Genomic DNA, 17312 nt, shown 5'->3' with positions numbered 1-17312 from the left:
GAGCCTTGATCTTCTCATCTTTAAAGTGGAATGGATACTCCATCTTGCAAAGATTGCTTGGGAGAAGATGCAACTTAGCAAGTACTCCATTTTCAATTACTTCCAAATAGGTCTTATATCTTTTCTTTAGCTGTAGACTCCCCAGAGGTATCTACCACAGGATAACACTAAGACCCAGAAAGTGGCACATGGATATTCCCACATGCAAGACCCGAGGATATACATAGACAAAGGGTATCCACACTCAAAATTTTGATTTCCTCCCTCCTCTCCCAGCACTCCAATTCCTTGAAAACTGACCCCAGGTCTTTAACTCTCCTTTGAAGGGAGAGCGTCTGTGCTCACACTCTGAGAGAGCAGTGTCAAGCATCATCTTGACTCACACGGAACTGTGAGTCTGATATATGGTTTATACAGTGACTGTAATACACTTCGCCCTGTGAATAAATGTTCCCTCTCCTTTAAATCATCTGTGCCTGGAGATAGTTACTGGTTTCTTATCGTACTTCTCGTAGAGTGATCTGTGACTATTTTTCATCTGTTCCCTTCAAAACGGAAGTAGGAAAGTAGGGGTTAAGAGTGTGACTTCTTCTTGGGGCCAGAGCAGACAGGACAGTTACTTTGCATGCAAATGACCTGATTTCGATTCCTGGAACCCCGTATAGTCCCCCATGCCCACCATGAATAATTTCTGAATGCAGATCCATGAATAACCCCTGACAATAGCCAGGTTATCCAGGTGTGCCCCCCCCCCCAAAGAAACATATACCTTTTCAGAGCTGGAGAGACAGTATATTGGGTGGGGGCATTGCCTTGCATATGGCCAACCAAGATTCAATGCCTGGAATTACATTTGGCCTCCTGAGCCCACCAGCAGTGATCCTGAGTGCAGGACCTGAAGGAATCCCTGAGAACCCATTGGTGTGGCCCAAATATCAACTAAGCAAAAAAAAAAAAAATGATAAAAAGATGCAGCTTCTGTGGTGAGGTTGCATGCATACAAATCCCCACCAGACACATAGCAGAGCTTTGTCCTTTGGAAAATTGCTAAATTGCTCTCTTTTCTTTAGTTTGTGTTTTGTTTTGAGGGCACAACTGGTGGCATTCTGATGCAACTTTGGGTTCTGTGCTCAGGGGAACATGCAGCATTAGGGACCGAACCCAGGACACCCTTATGCATAATATGCACTCTAGAAGGTTGAATCATCTTTCCAGCCCGAGCATGCCTTTTACTAACATCACAAGGGGTAAAAATGAGTGTTTTACGTCACAAGTTTTTATGTGCAAATGCTTAAAATCCCAGCTATAGAACTTAGAATGCCACCCAATGCATGTTTAGTCCAATACACTGTTATATTACTATTATATCCCTGCCTTTTTCCAACCCTGACCATTTGCTATATGTCAAGATCATGGAGTACTAACAATAAACCTGACACATAGGAATTTGTGTCAAAGGATCATACTTCTCTAAATGTGCAGTTTTCTTCTTCTTAAGTCTTTCTAAGTATTTTAAGTGCCAGGGGTCTCATTCCTCTTTGATCACCCCTTTTGGCACATGTTTCCTTCTCTAAACATTCCTTTCTCCAGTCTCCCTCTCTGAGTTATCTTTGGTTCTTACATCTGTCCTCTTTCAAAAGCTTCTGAACTAAATTTCCTCACAGAACTTTGCTTACCTACTGGAATCATATGCTGATTCTTACCCATCTTCTCTCCTGAACAATAAGTTCTTTGAGGCCTATCTCATCCCTATCAAAATCACTTGATGATGAATGATTTAGTAGACCCAATAAATAATGGCTTGTGGTAGCGCTTGCTGCATCAAGAGAAGCTCTCTTTACAAGGGGCATTCATCAGTGATTAAAGAACAACTACAGAGAACCTGGAGAGGAATCTGTGTCTAATGAGCTGCCTAGAACCTGCAAGGGGCTCCTCAATTCTGATTTCCACATGGGAGTCATTTGTAGGATGCCTTTTCAGAAAAAGGTGGCACAACCACTGAGGGAAGAATAAAAGACTATTTTGAAGGCACTTGTAGGCACCCTGATGCTCAGATGCAGGGATGGGATAAAATCCTTCAACTGTTTTACCTTCCAGCTGCTTCCCAACTTCTTCTTGTATGAGCCTCCGCAGGGTGTCCATTGATGGAGATTCACCCTAGGTGGAGGAAAGATGAAATTTTATGTGTCTTTCTGGTAACTCCTGCTACTCAAGACCTCTGGTGGCTCAGCAAACTAAAATGATCCATTTTATATGATGAAAGATTCGTGGCTCTCTGAGTCTGTAGCCCTTCTCGAATATGACTACTGGAATCTTTCTGAATAAACAACTGTGTCCAGGGATTCCACCCACACAAGTTCCCTGTCACTGGTTCTGGGAACTCTCATGCTTTGTCTCATTTTGTGAAAAGCCTACCTTCAGGAGAGCTCAGTCTACCTTCTACATTATTAGACTCATGTCTTCGCTCCTGCACTAGTCCCTTGGTAATTCTTGCTCCCTGGTTCTGGCATTCCCCATTCTTTCTTTCTTGCTCCTCCTTTGGTGTATGATGGAGACCAGGTACTTGATTTACAGGGGCCAAGCAATGCATGGGTAAGAAGAGCACATGTAATGTTATTTATCAGCACTAAGGGAAGTAGCCTCAGTGCCATATTATTGGGCTCCTGCTCCATTTGGCTTTTTCAGAGCAGTGTCCATGCCATGGGAACTAGGGCCTTATTGAGTTTATCTCTGCAATTCCAGCAGCAAGCCTGGTCACTGTGAGAGACTAATCCCATTTCTTTCTCTTACTTTTCTTCTAGTCAACAATCTTTGCATTATGGATCCAGCAATCCCACAGCTACCAACAGAGCAGGACCAGGAAGGATTGTTCAACAAGTACGCAAAGAACTTTGGTTTGTTGGGGCTGGAGCAATAGCTCAGTGGGTAGGACGTTTGCCTTGCACTGATGCCAACCCAAGTTCGCTTCCCGGCATCCAATATAGTCCCCTGAGCACCATCAGGGGTAATTCCTGAGTGCAGAACCAGGAGTAACCCCTGTGCATAGCCGGACGTGACACAAAAAAAAGCAAAAAAAAAAAAAGAACTTTAGTTTGTTGATATAGTTGGTTGGTTGTTTTTTTGGCAGGAGGATACAGCTAACAGTGCTTGGAGGCTGCTCATGGCTCTGTGCTCTGGCTGCTCCTAAAGATGGTCCTGTATCTAACCTGTGTCTCCCTGCATGCAAAATATGAGTGTTTTTTTTTTTTTTACTCTCTGAGGGATTTCACAAGTCCACCAAGTCTTTCCGATTTCTCTGGAGAGGCAGTCAAACTTTGTCTGTCTGACATCATCCAGCATGGCTGAAATTCAGGCTGAACACAATCATCGGGAAATGACAGAACACAGAATTCCAGAGCTGACCAAACACTGGAGATCTCATAGGCTTGTGCTCTGACGTCAATGAGTTTCCCAGAGAATTATCTAAACTTCTCAGAGGGAAAGAGGGTAATTGATCAGCCTCAACCAAGACTTCCAGTGGGAAGCCTGCACTGATTTTCCCATCACAGACAGGCCAGTGGTACTGGCTGGTGAAAAGTAAGAGTTCTTCCACTAGAATAAGTTCAAAGAAATAAAATGAAGTAAGTTCATGTCTTATGTTGGGAAAAATAAACTGGAATCTTTTCGATCACTTCTAGCACAAGATCCAGGGATAGAAAAATGTCTGATAATAAAGCATTAGGAAGTCTAGCCACTGATACAAAAGCCGAAGAGGGAAGAAGCTTTCCTCTTGAGCATTTAGGCTATGCACAGTATGTTTGCTTATTACAACATTTGCTTATTCCAACAGACTTGTTGGGAGAACATCTTCTGATCATTTGTGGGCTGGGAAGGGCAGGCTCAAGCTCAGACCAAGCACGCTGCTCTGATTCAGAGCTGCCGGCAGACAGCAGACTTTAACCCGGTTTCTCAGAAAACCATAAACCCTACAGTGTCCATGTAGTCCCCAGAGAACCAGGTTTGAGGCAGCACCACATCCTTACCCTCAGTCCGGGAAATCCTGGTTGGCCTGGAGGCCCTGGGGGTCCAACTGGCCCATTTTCTCCAGGTGGTCCTTGAGGACCCATCAGTCCAGTGTGGCCTTTGTGACCTGGGATTCCAGGGTCTCCAGGCTGGCCTTTTCCACCAGGAGGGCCTTTTTCTCCTTTGATTCCTGGATCACCCTAGTTGAGAAAGGACACGTCAGTGAGCAAAGGACCAAGTGCAGACAGGAAAGCTGCAATCCAGGAAAGGGGCCCAATCCCCAGCTTCTGTAGCAATGGAAAAGAGATACAGTTCTGGTAGAGCTGGGAGAGGGGGTTTTAGAGATGAAAGCCTCATCTTTAGAGATGAGGGCACAGGTGCCGGGGGGACAAAATTTCATTCTACATTACTAGAGTAGTCTGCACAGACAAGTATTCTATCCAGCTCCACCCTGTGCCCAACAGCAAGGCTCCAGCCACCTCCTTCAGACTGGCCGCTGTGACAGGCACCCCTGGGTACTGTCCTTTCCTTTCCAGTTTTGATCTCTGTCAAATGAAGGGAAAAGTATTGCTGTTTAGAGATACCTCGCTGGCCAGTCCCTTCTCTCAGCTCTGAGTGTGAACAATTTGGTAGCTGGCGGGGGTGGGGGTGAGGGAGGGGTTGTTTTGGGGTCACACCAGCAGTGTTCAGAGCTTACTCCTGGTTTAGAGTCTCTGTTGCTGATCCAGAGACTCAAGTCCTGGGTAAAAGCTTCTGGCAACCACAGGAGAGCCCGTACTTTGTACTTTGTGCTTTGGTCTTTCCAATCAGCCAGTTCTACTAATTTCTAGTGGGTCTAAAAATACAGCATCCACACTACAGCCTTGGGGTATCATAGGGTTCCATTGCCAAGGAGTGAGAGAGACAGGGAGTCATAGGGGTGAAAAGAAAAGAGATGGTAACTGGAAATGACTCTGGCTATGGAGTCAATGCCCTGGACAAGGAAAAGTGCAGTCATGAGTGATGTCCAATGTGTAAGATGTCCAATGTGTAAAATATCAATGGAATCACAGGATAGACAACACCTGCTATGTTCATTGTTAAAAAAGGAAATTGTGTATTTATAACATCCATACCCAATGTTTCTGTATGAATAGACTCTGGAAGAATAAAAAGCAAACTCATAAAGGAAAGGAACTCTCAGAGATGGTGGTAGAAGTGCCCATTCTTCATTATAGCCATTCTTTTACAAATTACAACATATAAGGGTCTGGTTGTATTCTCTACCATAACAAAAAGAACATTGGATTGAAAAGATGCACTTGGCCTCATACAAACAGGTCACTGAGATTCCTTGGGTGGGATGCACTAGTGGGGCTGAGATGAGGGTTGTGTGAAGGCAGAAGCCAAGGTCCTAGCAAAGCCATGACCTAGTGGGGCGATTCCTATTCAGGCAACAACATCTCAATATCACTTGCCTCGAGAGGACTTGTTCCATATTTCAAACATTCCCCAGCGTGAGGAGAGACCACTCCATGGCAATGTTCCAGGGAACCACTTACCAGGGAAGGGCAGCTCTCCATTTATTGATTGTGAATTAAAGGAGCAATTCATAGTGATAAGATGAATGCCCTGGCACCTCTCCAACCCAATCTCAGGCTATAGTCTCTAGGGGCACATCTGTGTGACCTGGTGTAGGTGTGTGGGGGGGGGCAGGGGGAGGAGCTTGACACTCTCTGAGGCACAGCCCCCTGGCTTCATCCTTAGGAATATACTCCAGTGCACAGAAAAGTCAAAATTACTCAGAAAGAGAGAGAGATAGAGGGTGGGGGAAAAGATTCAGAGGGAACCTTTGGATTCCTTCCCCCACACACAGCTCTGTCCCCCCAAACCCCCCCTGCTGTAGCCTCTGTTTTCCACTTATCTCTTCTGGTCTGCAGCAGAAACCAGAGCCTCATTCACCCAGCTGGCAAGTAAAGCTGAGATGAGTCTCTGCAGGGTAGTGTAAAACAAAGAGAAGGGGGGAGGAGGCTCTGAATCCTGGCTGTGCGGTGACAGCAAGCTGAGTGACCAAAGGGAGCCACGCAGGACTGGGGCAAAGGAGAATAGTTTCACTCTCTAACATGGAGACTTGTCCCCAGAGTATGAAAACTCCCTTCCCACACTGGTATTTCTGGGAGAAAAAAATTCCCCCTTCATAAATATATATATATATATATATATATATACATATATATATATATTTTGAAAAATTTAATGTAAAGAAAGCCTTTCTGGGTGTAGTGCTGAGGCGATTCATTATGGGAAAATCTGTTCCCTTGTCACCTCCAGCAACAAATCTGGCTCCCGGCAAATTGGCACTTTGGGAGTCGAGTCTGACAGGCACCGGTATTCGCACAGGGAGAGAGGGAAATCTGTCAAAGTCTCAGAACACTTGCCTTTGAATTGGTAATTGCAATGATTTTACTCCTTAAAATAACAACCAAAAAATAAAAAGAAAGAAAAGACAATAACAACACTGACTACAATACAACAGTCCCAGGGGAAAGAACCTCCCTCGTGGGACTCTTGACTGTCGGAAGGGACGGTGAACAACAATGTCTCCATGCTGTTCACTCAATGACTTGGACAAAATACCCTTGGCACTGGATCAAGTTCCCGTTCCAGTGACTGCACAGCTCACTTACCCTTTCTCCTTTGGGTCCTAATTCGCCAGGTTTCCCTGGAGCACCCTGAAATAAAATCCAAGAGAGGACAGTCATTGAAACAACTCTCCTGTCTACCTGGGGCGAGTTTCTCTCTCAGCTCTTCTCCTGATATCAGCATGCTGAGGACAAGAGACAGGTGAGAGGACTGTGGTGGTAACTCAAAGCGCTGACACATGCAGAAGGCTCTGGTTTCATCCCTAATAACTCATGGTCCCCAGGCACTGCCAAGACCAATCCCTGAGCATTGACCCCCAGGGTAGCCCATGAACACCACTGGGTGTGGCCTTGAAAAAAAAGATAGAGACATCTTGAGGAATTGGCCCTCCAAGATTATTCTTTCTTTGTTCAGATATTATAGGCATTGATTTTTCTTCTTTCTTCTCATTCTACAAGACTCACTATTGACCTGAGACATGAATCCATGAGCCAATTTATATCCCTCTATAAGTTTCGGAAAAAAAATCCTTCCTGTGAAATGCCAGAATGATCCAATCTGAACGAGTCTCTGATAAATACTTATTGTGCCTGCGGACCTGACTGGCTCTATCCACACCAAACCAAATAACTTTCATGAGTCCCATGCAGGTAGTACAGGAGCATCTATCCTTTTGCTTAGAGTGATCTCTGTATCTCACCATCTTATGTGAACTTAATAACCATGACCCCCCACACCATAAAACTGTCGAGGGCAAACCCCCAAATGTCCCCAAGGGTCTTTGGGATATAATGAGGTTAGCTGAACTGTGAAGTTTGAAACCCCTGAAGGGACTAGGGAGAATGAGCCTAAATATGAGAGTGCCAGCAAGTGAAATAGGGGCCCCCTTTTAGGTGTGGTTCTTATTGAAAAAAAAATGTCAAATTTCAAAAGTCACCACTATTCAAATGCAGGGCTAGAAATCAGACAAGTCACCACTTTTGGATTTGTATCTGTATCTTGTGCCCTATAATCTATGTTGTTCACTAAAGGAAAATCAGGCGAGCAAACATTTGAGCAGTCCTGGTGCCAGGTCAGAGCAAAAGAATAAGACAGAACTCCTGTGTTTTTTTTCTTTACCCCCAGCATTGAACACTTGTCTAAGAAGTAGAGGCAGGCATGGCCTGTTCATAATTATCACAGACCAATTCATATCTGAAATAGAAATACAGAAGCATGCCCCAGGAACCCCAGGAATGAATCATAATTCTCTGTGTGGGGAGGCAGAGGGCTGATACAATTTAATAAGAAGAGACAAGGAGCTTCGAGGTGAATAAAAAAGTGAAGACAAATCCTGCAAATTGGGGATGAAGTGTATACAGATGCAGGAGATCACCATAGATAGGGAGAGAGATGATATACGGGATGACCCTAGGGTCTGCTCAGAGGCTGAACTCTATCTGATAAACAGTGTGTGTGTGTGTGTGTGTGTGTGTGTGTGTGTGTGTGTGTGTGTGTGTGTGTGTAGGAGAGAGAGGGCAGGCAGGGTCGGTGTAGGAAGCAGCTCTCAGAAGCTGTAGCTGGTGTATTCTCTTTCCATTCAATTCAGTGAGCAGTAGGAAATGGTGACTGAATCAATGAGGGAATGATCCGTCCTGTGAGTGGAAAGTGAGACTGTGGCAGGAGGTAAATGCTTCCCAGATTTAGTGCCATATGATCTGGCCTCAGAGAACTGCCCTCCACTTTCCACACAGGAGGAGCAGGGATAGGCAAGAGAAGAGGCAAGGGAGTGGGGTAAGAGTAAGAATGGCTGTACACAATGGATTGTCACATAGCTGCAAGAAAGGACAAAATATACTTTGCTGCAGCTTGGTTGGAACTGGAAAATATATTAAGTGAAGTGACTCTGAAGAAGAGGATGATATTGGAGGATCTCACTTATATAGAATAACAGGACATGTGAATGCAATGCATCAAAGACTACCCTTGATCCTAGATTACAGAAATGATAAGGGAAGGAAATAAATTGAGAAGGATAGTAAGAAGCAGAGGAGGGCCAGGGACCTCAGGCACATTGCAGTGTAGAGATGTATATGTATAGATCTAAAGGACTGAATCAACAATGCTGAAAGCATGTGATCCAAAATGCAATAACCAAACTAAATATTATGCTTGTCAAGGAGGCAGTCAGGAGTAATGTGGGGAATGGGACCTAACCACATTGGTGAAGTCAACACTGGTGGTCAGTTTGGTATTGGAGCATTGCATGCCTGAAACTCAGCTATGATTAACTTTTTAACTCATGATGTCTCAATAAAGTTTATAGGGGCTAGAGTGATAGCACAAAGCGTAGGGTATTTGCCTTGTACACAGCTATCTGGATTTGATCTCTGGCATCCCATATCCCTGAACCAGCCAGGAGTGATCCCTGAGTACAGAGTCAGGACTTAGCACAGCCATATGTGGCCCAAAAAACAAACAAAAAAGAAAAAAAGAAAGAAGTTTAAATAAAGTAATTCCACATGAAAAAAGAAGGGAGGAGGAAGAGAGGGAGGAAGAAAGGGAGGAAGGAAGGAAGAAAGAAAGAAAGGAAGGAAGGAAGGAAGGAAGGACGGAAGGAAGGAAGGAAGGAAGGAAGGAAGGAAGGAAGGAAGGAAGGAAGGAAGGAAGGAAGGAAGGAAGGAAGGAAGGAAAGGGAGGGGGAAGGAGGGAGGGAGGGAAGGATGGAGGGAGGGAGTGAGGAAGGGAGGGAGGGAAAGAAGGAGGGAGGGAGTAAGGAAGGGAGGGAGGGAGGGAGGGAGGGAAGGAGGGAGGGAGGGAGGGAAGAAGAATGGAAGGATAAAAGGGAAGGAAGGAAGGGAGGGAGGGAATGAGGGAGAAGGAAGGAAGAAAGGAAGGAAGGGAGGGAGGGAAAGAGGGAGGGAGAGAGGAAGGGGGAAGTGAAGGAGAGAGTGGGAAGAGGGAGGGAGGGAAGGAAGGATGAAAGGCCTTTGAACATGAATGTCAACTATGTATGAAAATTTTAGAGAGGTAACTTGAAAGTTTCAGGAACTTGAAGGCCAGGGCAGCTGGATCTTATAGACTGAAGCTACCTGGGTAGGACTGGAGCAGCCTGGCTTCTGCTGAGTGCCAGGAGAGGATAGGGCTAGAAATAAACTGAAGAGTGAAATGACCTCATGTGTGTTCTAGAAGCAGAGAACATTAAGTACCCATCTGGCTGGGTTGAAAAAGGCTGTTGAGGCTAGACTCTCACAAACACACAAAAAACAGATGTGCAGTGGTATAGTGAGGGACAATGACAGGATGGTTTTAGGACCTAGTATAGACACGGAGAGATCTGGACAGACATAAGAGCTATTTTAGAGTAAGAACTGACAGTATTTGTTGATGGAATAGAGAGATAAAGAGGTAAAAAAAGACATCAAGATGGTGCTCTCCAAATAGGCACATCTTTTGTTGAGTTCCAGGCAAAACTAAAATGTAGAACTTTGTTCAGAATATATTAGATTGTTCTACACATTTCGGCAATAATAGAACAACATTGATGTGAGTGTGGGGACACAGTTTATAAGCACAGGCTCTGTGAGATTACACTAGTTGTCTATCCATGAAGCTAACTTTGTACTTCCCATAAAAAAAGAGCCACTGGGAAAGACTGGTATAGTATACTTGCCTCTTTTCCTGGGACTCCTTTCTCTCCTTGTTCTCCCTAAGAAGCAGAACACAATGTCATTGGGCATTGCAGCATTAGCATACTGCAAATTAACATGACTGTCTTGAAACAGTTTCACTCAAGATATGTTCCAGCAAAGACAATGATGAGTGATAGTCCAATCAATAGGTCACACATCCCAAACAGGGTGGCCATTGCGAATGGTCAGCCTGCACAGAGGAAACCAAAGATTGTCTACATATAGGAATTCTAGAAATGACACCAATGGTATGGCCATGATTCTACGAAAAAAAATCACGGAATATCAAATTTAGAACCTGTCCAGTAGTGAGAGGTGTCTCTGAGAAGCAGTTTAGTGTGAAATTAGATACCAGTAAGACAATGAAGCTTTGGAGTGAGACTGCAGTGTCAGGGTTTTTGTTTCCCCACTTATTAGCTCTGTGAGCCTGGACAACATCCTTATAGCTTCCTTGAAGCTCATTGTGCTACATTTCTTCATCTGTAAATTGGGAATAATAGTTGCACCTAGCCAGCAATTAATTCACTACTATCAGGACTAAAGAAACAGTCGTTGCAATGCATCTAGAAAAATGGATACCTGGCAGCTCAATGGCAGCCAGATTCTTAATAAGGGGGTTTATAGAGAAGAAATCTTGGGTCTCTGACAACTAGGCAATTAAATAAAGATAGTCTCGTAAAACAAATCAATGGACTGTGCTGTTAGGTGTAGTTTTCCATGGCAGGGCTGGCTGGCACTGGGATTCAAATTAAACTTGAAGGAGAATGCATAGGAATATGGGCAAGCACAGAAATGTAGCCTACATTTTCCTATTACACATACCACTTATTTAGTGGTTGGCAGTACAATGTGTGGACTGAGGAACAAATAATGCACCAGGGTCGCTTGGATGGAAACTTCAGAATCCCTGAGCACTTCTCTCTGCAGGAGCCTGGCAAAGGCCACCCTGCACCGAACTGACAAATCAGAACACCTAGGTTCAAACAGCAGCTGAAATCCATCTGATCTATGGCCTTAATTAATTCGCCTACACAGTCAGACCTTACTGCCAAATCAGTTCTGTCTTAAAATGATCTTCTAAAATCCTTGATTTTATTGGAAAGTGTTAAAGTCATTACTTTAACACAACCATCACAAAAATAACTCCTATTTATTAAGCACTGGAAATGGGATGAAGCTCCTGCCATCCCTTTTACCTAAATTACCTCATCTAATACTCAAAGGAAGATATAATTATTCCCATTTGAATAGTAAGGAAGCCAACTCAAGGCAGTGATAAGATTCTCTCAAGGTCCTGTGATTTGAGAGCTGAGAATCAATTCCAATCCGGGGTAACACTATTTCTATCCTAAGTGATGCCTCGATTTCGACTACACCCAGATCACATTTTACAGAGCATCTGGGTTTGAGGACACAGGAGAGGCAGAGAAGACTCTGAACAGTAGGTTTACACCCAAAGCTTGAGACTCCCTTGGGGGCTGTCGCTTACCGGAGGTCCTCGAGGACCCACAAATCCAGGAAGTCCGGGGCTGCCATTTTCTCCTTTATTTCCCTTCTGACCCTGAAGAGGGAAAATGCAGGATTCATACTTGCATTAAAGTGCATACCATGTGTTCCAAACTTTTAAATAAGTCTCTTCCTAGATTTTGCCTCTAGTACGATGATTCGAACCCCGTATCACCCCACTCATGCTTCCGGCCGTTGGAAGCAGACAATTTGTGAGGTGAGTTAAATGGTCCCTTCAATGACAGCGCTGACCCCAGCACACAGCAGAGGGAGCCGCCTACTCACTGGGCTTCCTGGAGAGCCAGGGTCGCCTGGTGGTCCCGGTGATCCATTCTTTCCCTGGAGAAGGAGACAGAGGGGATATTGTGCCAGCATTCTTACCACACATCCCAAAGCAGGGCAATGAAACCAAGGACTAGAGGGTGTCGAGGGCTATATTTCATACCAAGAATCATTACTGATGGGGAGCAGCATGACTTTGTCAACCACTTCATTACTCAGAGGATGTTTTTCAACTTGTAAAGCCAGCTTGTAATATTTAATTCATAGTGTTGTGGGTAGGGAAAAGCTGAGCCCGGTGAAAGCTGCCCACAGCAAAGTCACAGCAAGCGACCATGCCCACATCCATCAATTCATCCTTCCACTCAGAAGCTGTCTCAAGGAACAAACAGATCATCCTACACAAAAGAGCGCATATCCTTACAGTGCTGTTCTCACTCAGGAAGCATGGCCCTGTGGGCTTGCTGCTCTCTCACACCCTTTGGGACACCATTGTATGAGGTGATTGAAGATGCACACAAAGGAGTGGCCTGTGAAGAGTCTTACAGCTCTTGAATGGAAGGCTTATTCACTGTATATTGAAAAATTGACTTCTGACTCACAATTCCAACATCCGCTGACTCGATGTTTATTTTGGGAGAAGGGATTTGAAGAAGTCGCCCAAATTACCAGCTCTGAGGTATGAAGGCACAAAGGCACCAGAGAGGGGTAGAGGAGCAGCTCCCAGAGGAATCCAAATGTCACTTAAAATTATAGAAAAGACTACCAAGAATGTAAGGCTCATCCAGTTGGCCACATCCTAATAACAAAACCCCAGAGAGAGGCACAGGAAACAGTCTCAACCTATCTGCCTCAGTCTCTGCCTTTCTTTCCCTCTCTCCACTCCCTCCACCACATTTTATCACAAATTCTCCTTAAAATTGCTATCAGTAAAACAATTTTATTTCAAGGGATTTTAGGCATTAAAATAGACAGGTCAACTTCATCAAGCTTGTCTGATCACTCACTCTGTCCCCAAAATTCCTCCCTCTCATGTCTTTGACCCATTAAGTGACTATATCTTTATCTGGCTCTTTTCTCTACCTGAAGTAACCCCAAGGCATTGCCTATGCCTTGACTCTCTTTATACTATCAGATAAGCACAGCATCACAAACTTGGGAGTCCCTCTGTCCCAAGAACATCAAGGGAAACCACTCTCCACTACGTCTTTGACCAATAGGGCTCACCCCTCATAGTCTGTGAAGTAGTTATTGATAAATGAACCAAAACCATGGACAAAGATTATAGTAGAAAGATAAAATGGCCTTGGCTGGGCCTTCTTCCAAGATTTTGTTCATTAGCTGCCTTCTGCCCAGACGAGACCCCGAGAGGCCACAGACGAATGGCTCCTCCGTTTTTGAGCCACCATGATCCCAGAGGCCCACTAACTACTTCTAGCACCCAGCGGCTTCTTGCAGAAATGTGTCTAGACTATGAACTAAGCTATGGCCCCATGCTGCCCTGGGAGGGGAGAGATTTTTCTCTCTTGGCCTTTCCTTTCAGCGGCGGCGTGGTGACCACCATCTTTTAGAACCCACTAAACAGAGGTATGAGCTTGCAGTGATGCAACTTCTGGCAGAAATTTCTCTGGACTTAATTAATAAATACCAGAAATCCAAAACCTCATATACTCTTCATTCTCAGCAATGGAAAACAAATTATAAAATGATGCTTCTTTGGCAGGTCTGATTGTTGGGGGAAAATTCAAAATAATAATAGCTAATTTTCTGTTGAAATGTTGAATATAATCAAAGTGAGGAGAGACTAAAGTGAAGATCATCAGCCACATAGGCGGGGGGGTGGGGAGTGGGATGAGAGGTATACTGGGGTTCTTGGTGGTGGAACACGGGCACTGGTGAAGGGATGAGTCTTTGATCATAATATGACTAAGACTTAAACCTGAAAGCTTTGTAACTTTTCTCATGGTGATTCAATTAAAATAAATAAATAAATAAACACAAGATTTTGTCCATGAAATAAGTACTCAAAATACACACAAACACTGAAAAACAAGGCAAAGGTAGGGTAAGCAGCCTACCTGTAAAGCAAGACAAAAGACTAAGGTTTGATTTTTTTTGTTCTGGGGTCACATCTGATGGTGCTCAAGGCATATTAACAGCTCAATGCTCAAGAGTCACTCTCTTCAGTATCACCAACTGAGCTGAGTGCACAGGGGTACTCTGTGGTTCTCTAGGAGTTGTGAACACAGGCTTCCGTAGCACCTCAGAGAGCTCTCCCTCCTGCCTTGTGGTTTAAAAGTAGAAGGCACTGACCCAACACCGTACACTTCCGCCCCTCATTAAGGAAATGGTTTGTAGATTAGTGGTCATAAATGCAGTTTCTATGGTGTGCCTAAAAAGTACATACACTGTTACCATTGATGAATCTTGTGACTCAACTCACAGAGGACCTGAGCCATAGCATAATGGGTAGGGCATTTGCCTTTCACATAGCCAACCCGGATTCAGTTCCTCCATCACTCTCAGAGAGCCCAGCAAGCTACCGAGAGTATCTTACTGGTGCGGCAGAGCCTGGCAAGCTACCCATGACATATTCGATATGCCAAAAACAGTAACAACAAGTGTTAAGTCTCACAATGGAGACATTACTGGTGTCCGCTTGAGCAAATTGATGAACAACAGAACGGCAGTGCTAGAGTGCACCTCACTGGATACTGCCAGGAAGAAACTCATTAGATTTCTATGACACGAATGATAACATCATGGCACAAAGAATGCACAGGACCTGCACGAGATCATCAGGCTGCAGAGTCAGCAGCTGTCTGTAACTCTTCCCTCCTCTCACTCAACATTTCCAGGTAGGGCCTCCCGGAACCTACCTCAACTCACCATTGACCCATCTAAAAATAGGCACCTTGGTTTATTCCTATGTCCAAAATATATTTTTTTGGCATCTTGGGTCACACCCAGCATTGTTGAGGGGTTATCCTTGGCGCTGAACTCATAAATTACTTCTCGCAGTGTTCAGGGGACCATATGAGATATTGGAGATTGAACCCAGGTCGGCTGCATCCAAGGCAAATGCTCTATCCGTGGTACTATCACTTGGGCCCCACCAGTATACCTTTCTTCCTTCTCCCTCAGGTATTCTCTATTTTGCAGGGAGATTTAGGGCCAAAATACTTTAGCGCAAAATGCCAACTTAACCCTTATGCATGGAGAGTTGACCTGAAAAGGCCATCTGTCACCTGTGTGCTGGAAGTTCTGGTCTGACTCCCTCCTGGGCCACAGACCACTTTCCAGGCCTTCCAGTCCTCATGGAATTCCTTGGTCTCCATACTACCCAGGAATGAAGGATGGATTCGCACACAGGCACACACACACACACATACACACACACACACACACACACACACACACACACCCCATCCCAATCACAAGAACTATGAGTTCCCGCTTTCACAGTGATACTCTAGAGAATAAAAGCTAGTGCTCACAGCCCCAATCAATTTGAAGAAACCGGTTTCTGAGTCAAGTTGCATGCATCCAAATCCTGGTTCTACTCTTGACTCACTGTGTGATCTCAGGCAAGACACTCAACCTTTTTGTGCTTCCATTTTTCATCTGCAATGGGGACAGTGACAGGAATAGCAGCAGCTTCATGGAGCTGGGGAGTGAGTTATGTGAACGCTCGTGCAGTCCCTTGCAGCAGACTGCTGACGTCTCCTGGAGACACTCCATAAATATTCAGCATCTAGTTCAAGGTTGTGCAAACCTGCTGAGGTTGCCAGAACTCTCTCTTCACCCAGGAAGCCATATCAATTCCAGTTGAGTGAGAGCAAGGTTGTTAGAGAAATAGCCTGACACCTGCTCTCATCTTCTCTCGGGGGGGGGGGGGGAAGCATTTGAGATCCTTTTGCCATTTATGTTGGTTACACAATCCTTGTGACTGTACCGCAGAAATGATGCAAGGGAGCCATATTCAACATAAAATGGCCTTTGAGGAATCCTGCCTGAGCCCCAGGAGGCCCTTCCAAGACTGAACCTGACTATGCATCCTCTATCTCCCTGTCATACCTGGCCACCTGGCCCTCTTACTCCTTCCTTTACACACCTTCCCTCACTCCCTCTTAAACCTCTCTTCCAAGCCTCCCTCTCATACCTAGGCTGGATCTTCTAAAATCTTCCATTTCTCCTTTTTTTCCCCCTTGAGTATCTTTGCATACACAAGGGCAATTACAAAGCCCCTCTCTGTGCTAGCTAATATATAAGGAGACAGAGCAATCACTCTTTCCTCTCAGAATCCAAAGGCATTACTGGGTCCCAATGACATCATTTATCAGGTACTGTCCAAGTGCTGGGCATAGTAATGAATGGAGTCCTACAGCCTTGACAAAATCTACATATGAAGAAACTGAGATCCAGAAGAGGTGAAGAAACTCACCCAGTCCACATGACAAGAAAGAGGGGGTCAAGGACAAATTACCAGATTACTTAACTACAGATGCTTAGGTAGCCCCTAAAGGATCCATGTCAGGTGCAACTCCATGCCACAGGGTCCCAAATGGAATTTCTCCACCTTTTATACACCCTTCTTGGTTGTCTATTTAGATGCTATTTTTCTAGTTTTTACATGAAATCCCATATGAAATTTTAGTCTTTTCCTCTGCATATCTGTTTGATACATAATGAGTAAGATTTGGACCCCCAAGAACCATTGGGAGTGCATGCTTTAGAGGACCTGGGCTTTGGAACCAGCCCTCAGGGGCTAAGTATCATCACTGAGGAGGGGATCAAGGCCAGTGTCTTCATCCTGTCTATGGGAATGGCAGGGATGAGCCTAGGGAACCTGTAGGGTGACCTCACTCTGGAAGAAAGCACAAAGAGTATCCAGCTCAAGTACTTACCCAGACTGAATCTAACACCTACTTATGGAATGAAAATAGTCCCAGTCTAGAAGGGGGTGATAAACCTGTCCGACAGATCCCTGAAGAGAAGAAACTATAAAACCAGGGTTCAAAAAATCGAAGCACCCCAAGAGATGGGGTTATCCTAAAAACTGCCATCCTTTTTACAAGGACATCAGAACACTTGTTCCAATCCTGGCTTGTGCACAACACAAGCCCAGTGCAACAAATCTACCCCCTGAAATAAAGGCTGCCGTATACTTTCTTCCTGAGGTCAGCTTGAGAAGCCAGTACAGAGAGCATTTGGACATCCTGAATCCCAGAG

The 17312-nt window shown here is 44.8% G+C and overlaps 1 protein-coding gene across 1 annotated transcript in view; it reads right to left on the bottom strand.

Annotated features, from left to right (window-relative positions):
* COL22A1 (collagen type XXII alpha 1 chain) overlaps positions 1–17312 on the bottom strand; it is a 259447-nt gene that overhangs the window by 6996 nt on the left and 235139 nt on the right. Inside the window, exons 55-60 of the mRNA XM_004602595.2 lie at positions 12087–12140; positions 11785–11856; positions 10277–10312; positions 6669–6713; positions 4023–4202; positions 2091–2157 (exon numbers count right to left, since the gene is read on the bottom strand). Of these exons, the coding sequence (XP_004602652.2) occupies positions 2091–2157; positions 4023–4202; positions 6669–6713; positions 10277–10312; positions 11785–11856; positions 12087–12140 (454 nt within the window). The remainder of the gene's footprint in view (positions 1–2090; positions 2158–4022; positions 4203–6668; positions 6714–10276; positions 10313–11784; positions 11857–12086; positions 12141–17312) is intronic.

Source organism: Sorex araneus, chromosome 2 (genome assembly GCF_027595985.1).
Source record: "Sorex araneus isolate mSorAra2 chromosome 2, mSorAra2.pri, whole genome shotgun sequence".
NCBI classification, from domain to species: Eukaryota; Metazoa; Chordata; class Mammalia; order Eulipotyphla; family Soricidae; genus Sorex; species Sorex araneus.
This window is presented reverse-complemented; position numbering and strand designations above follow the sequence as displayed.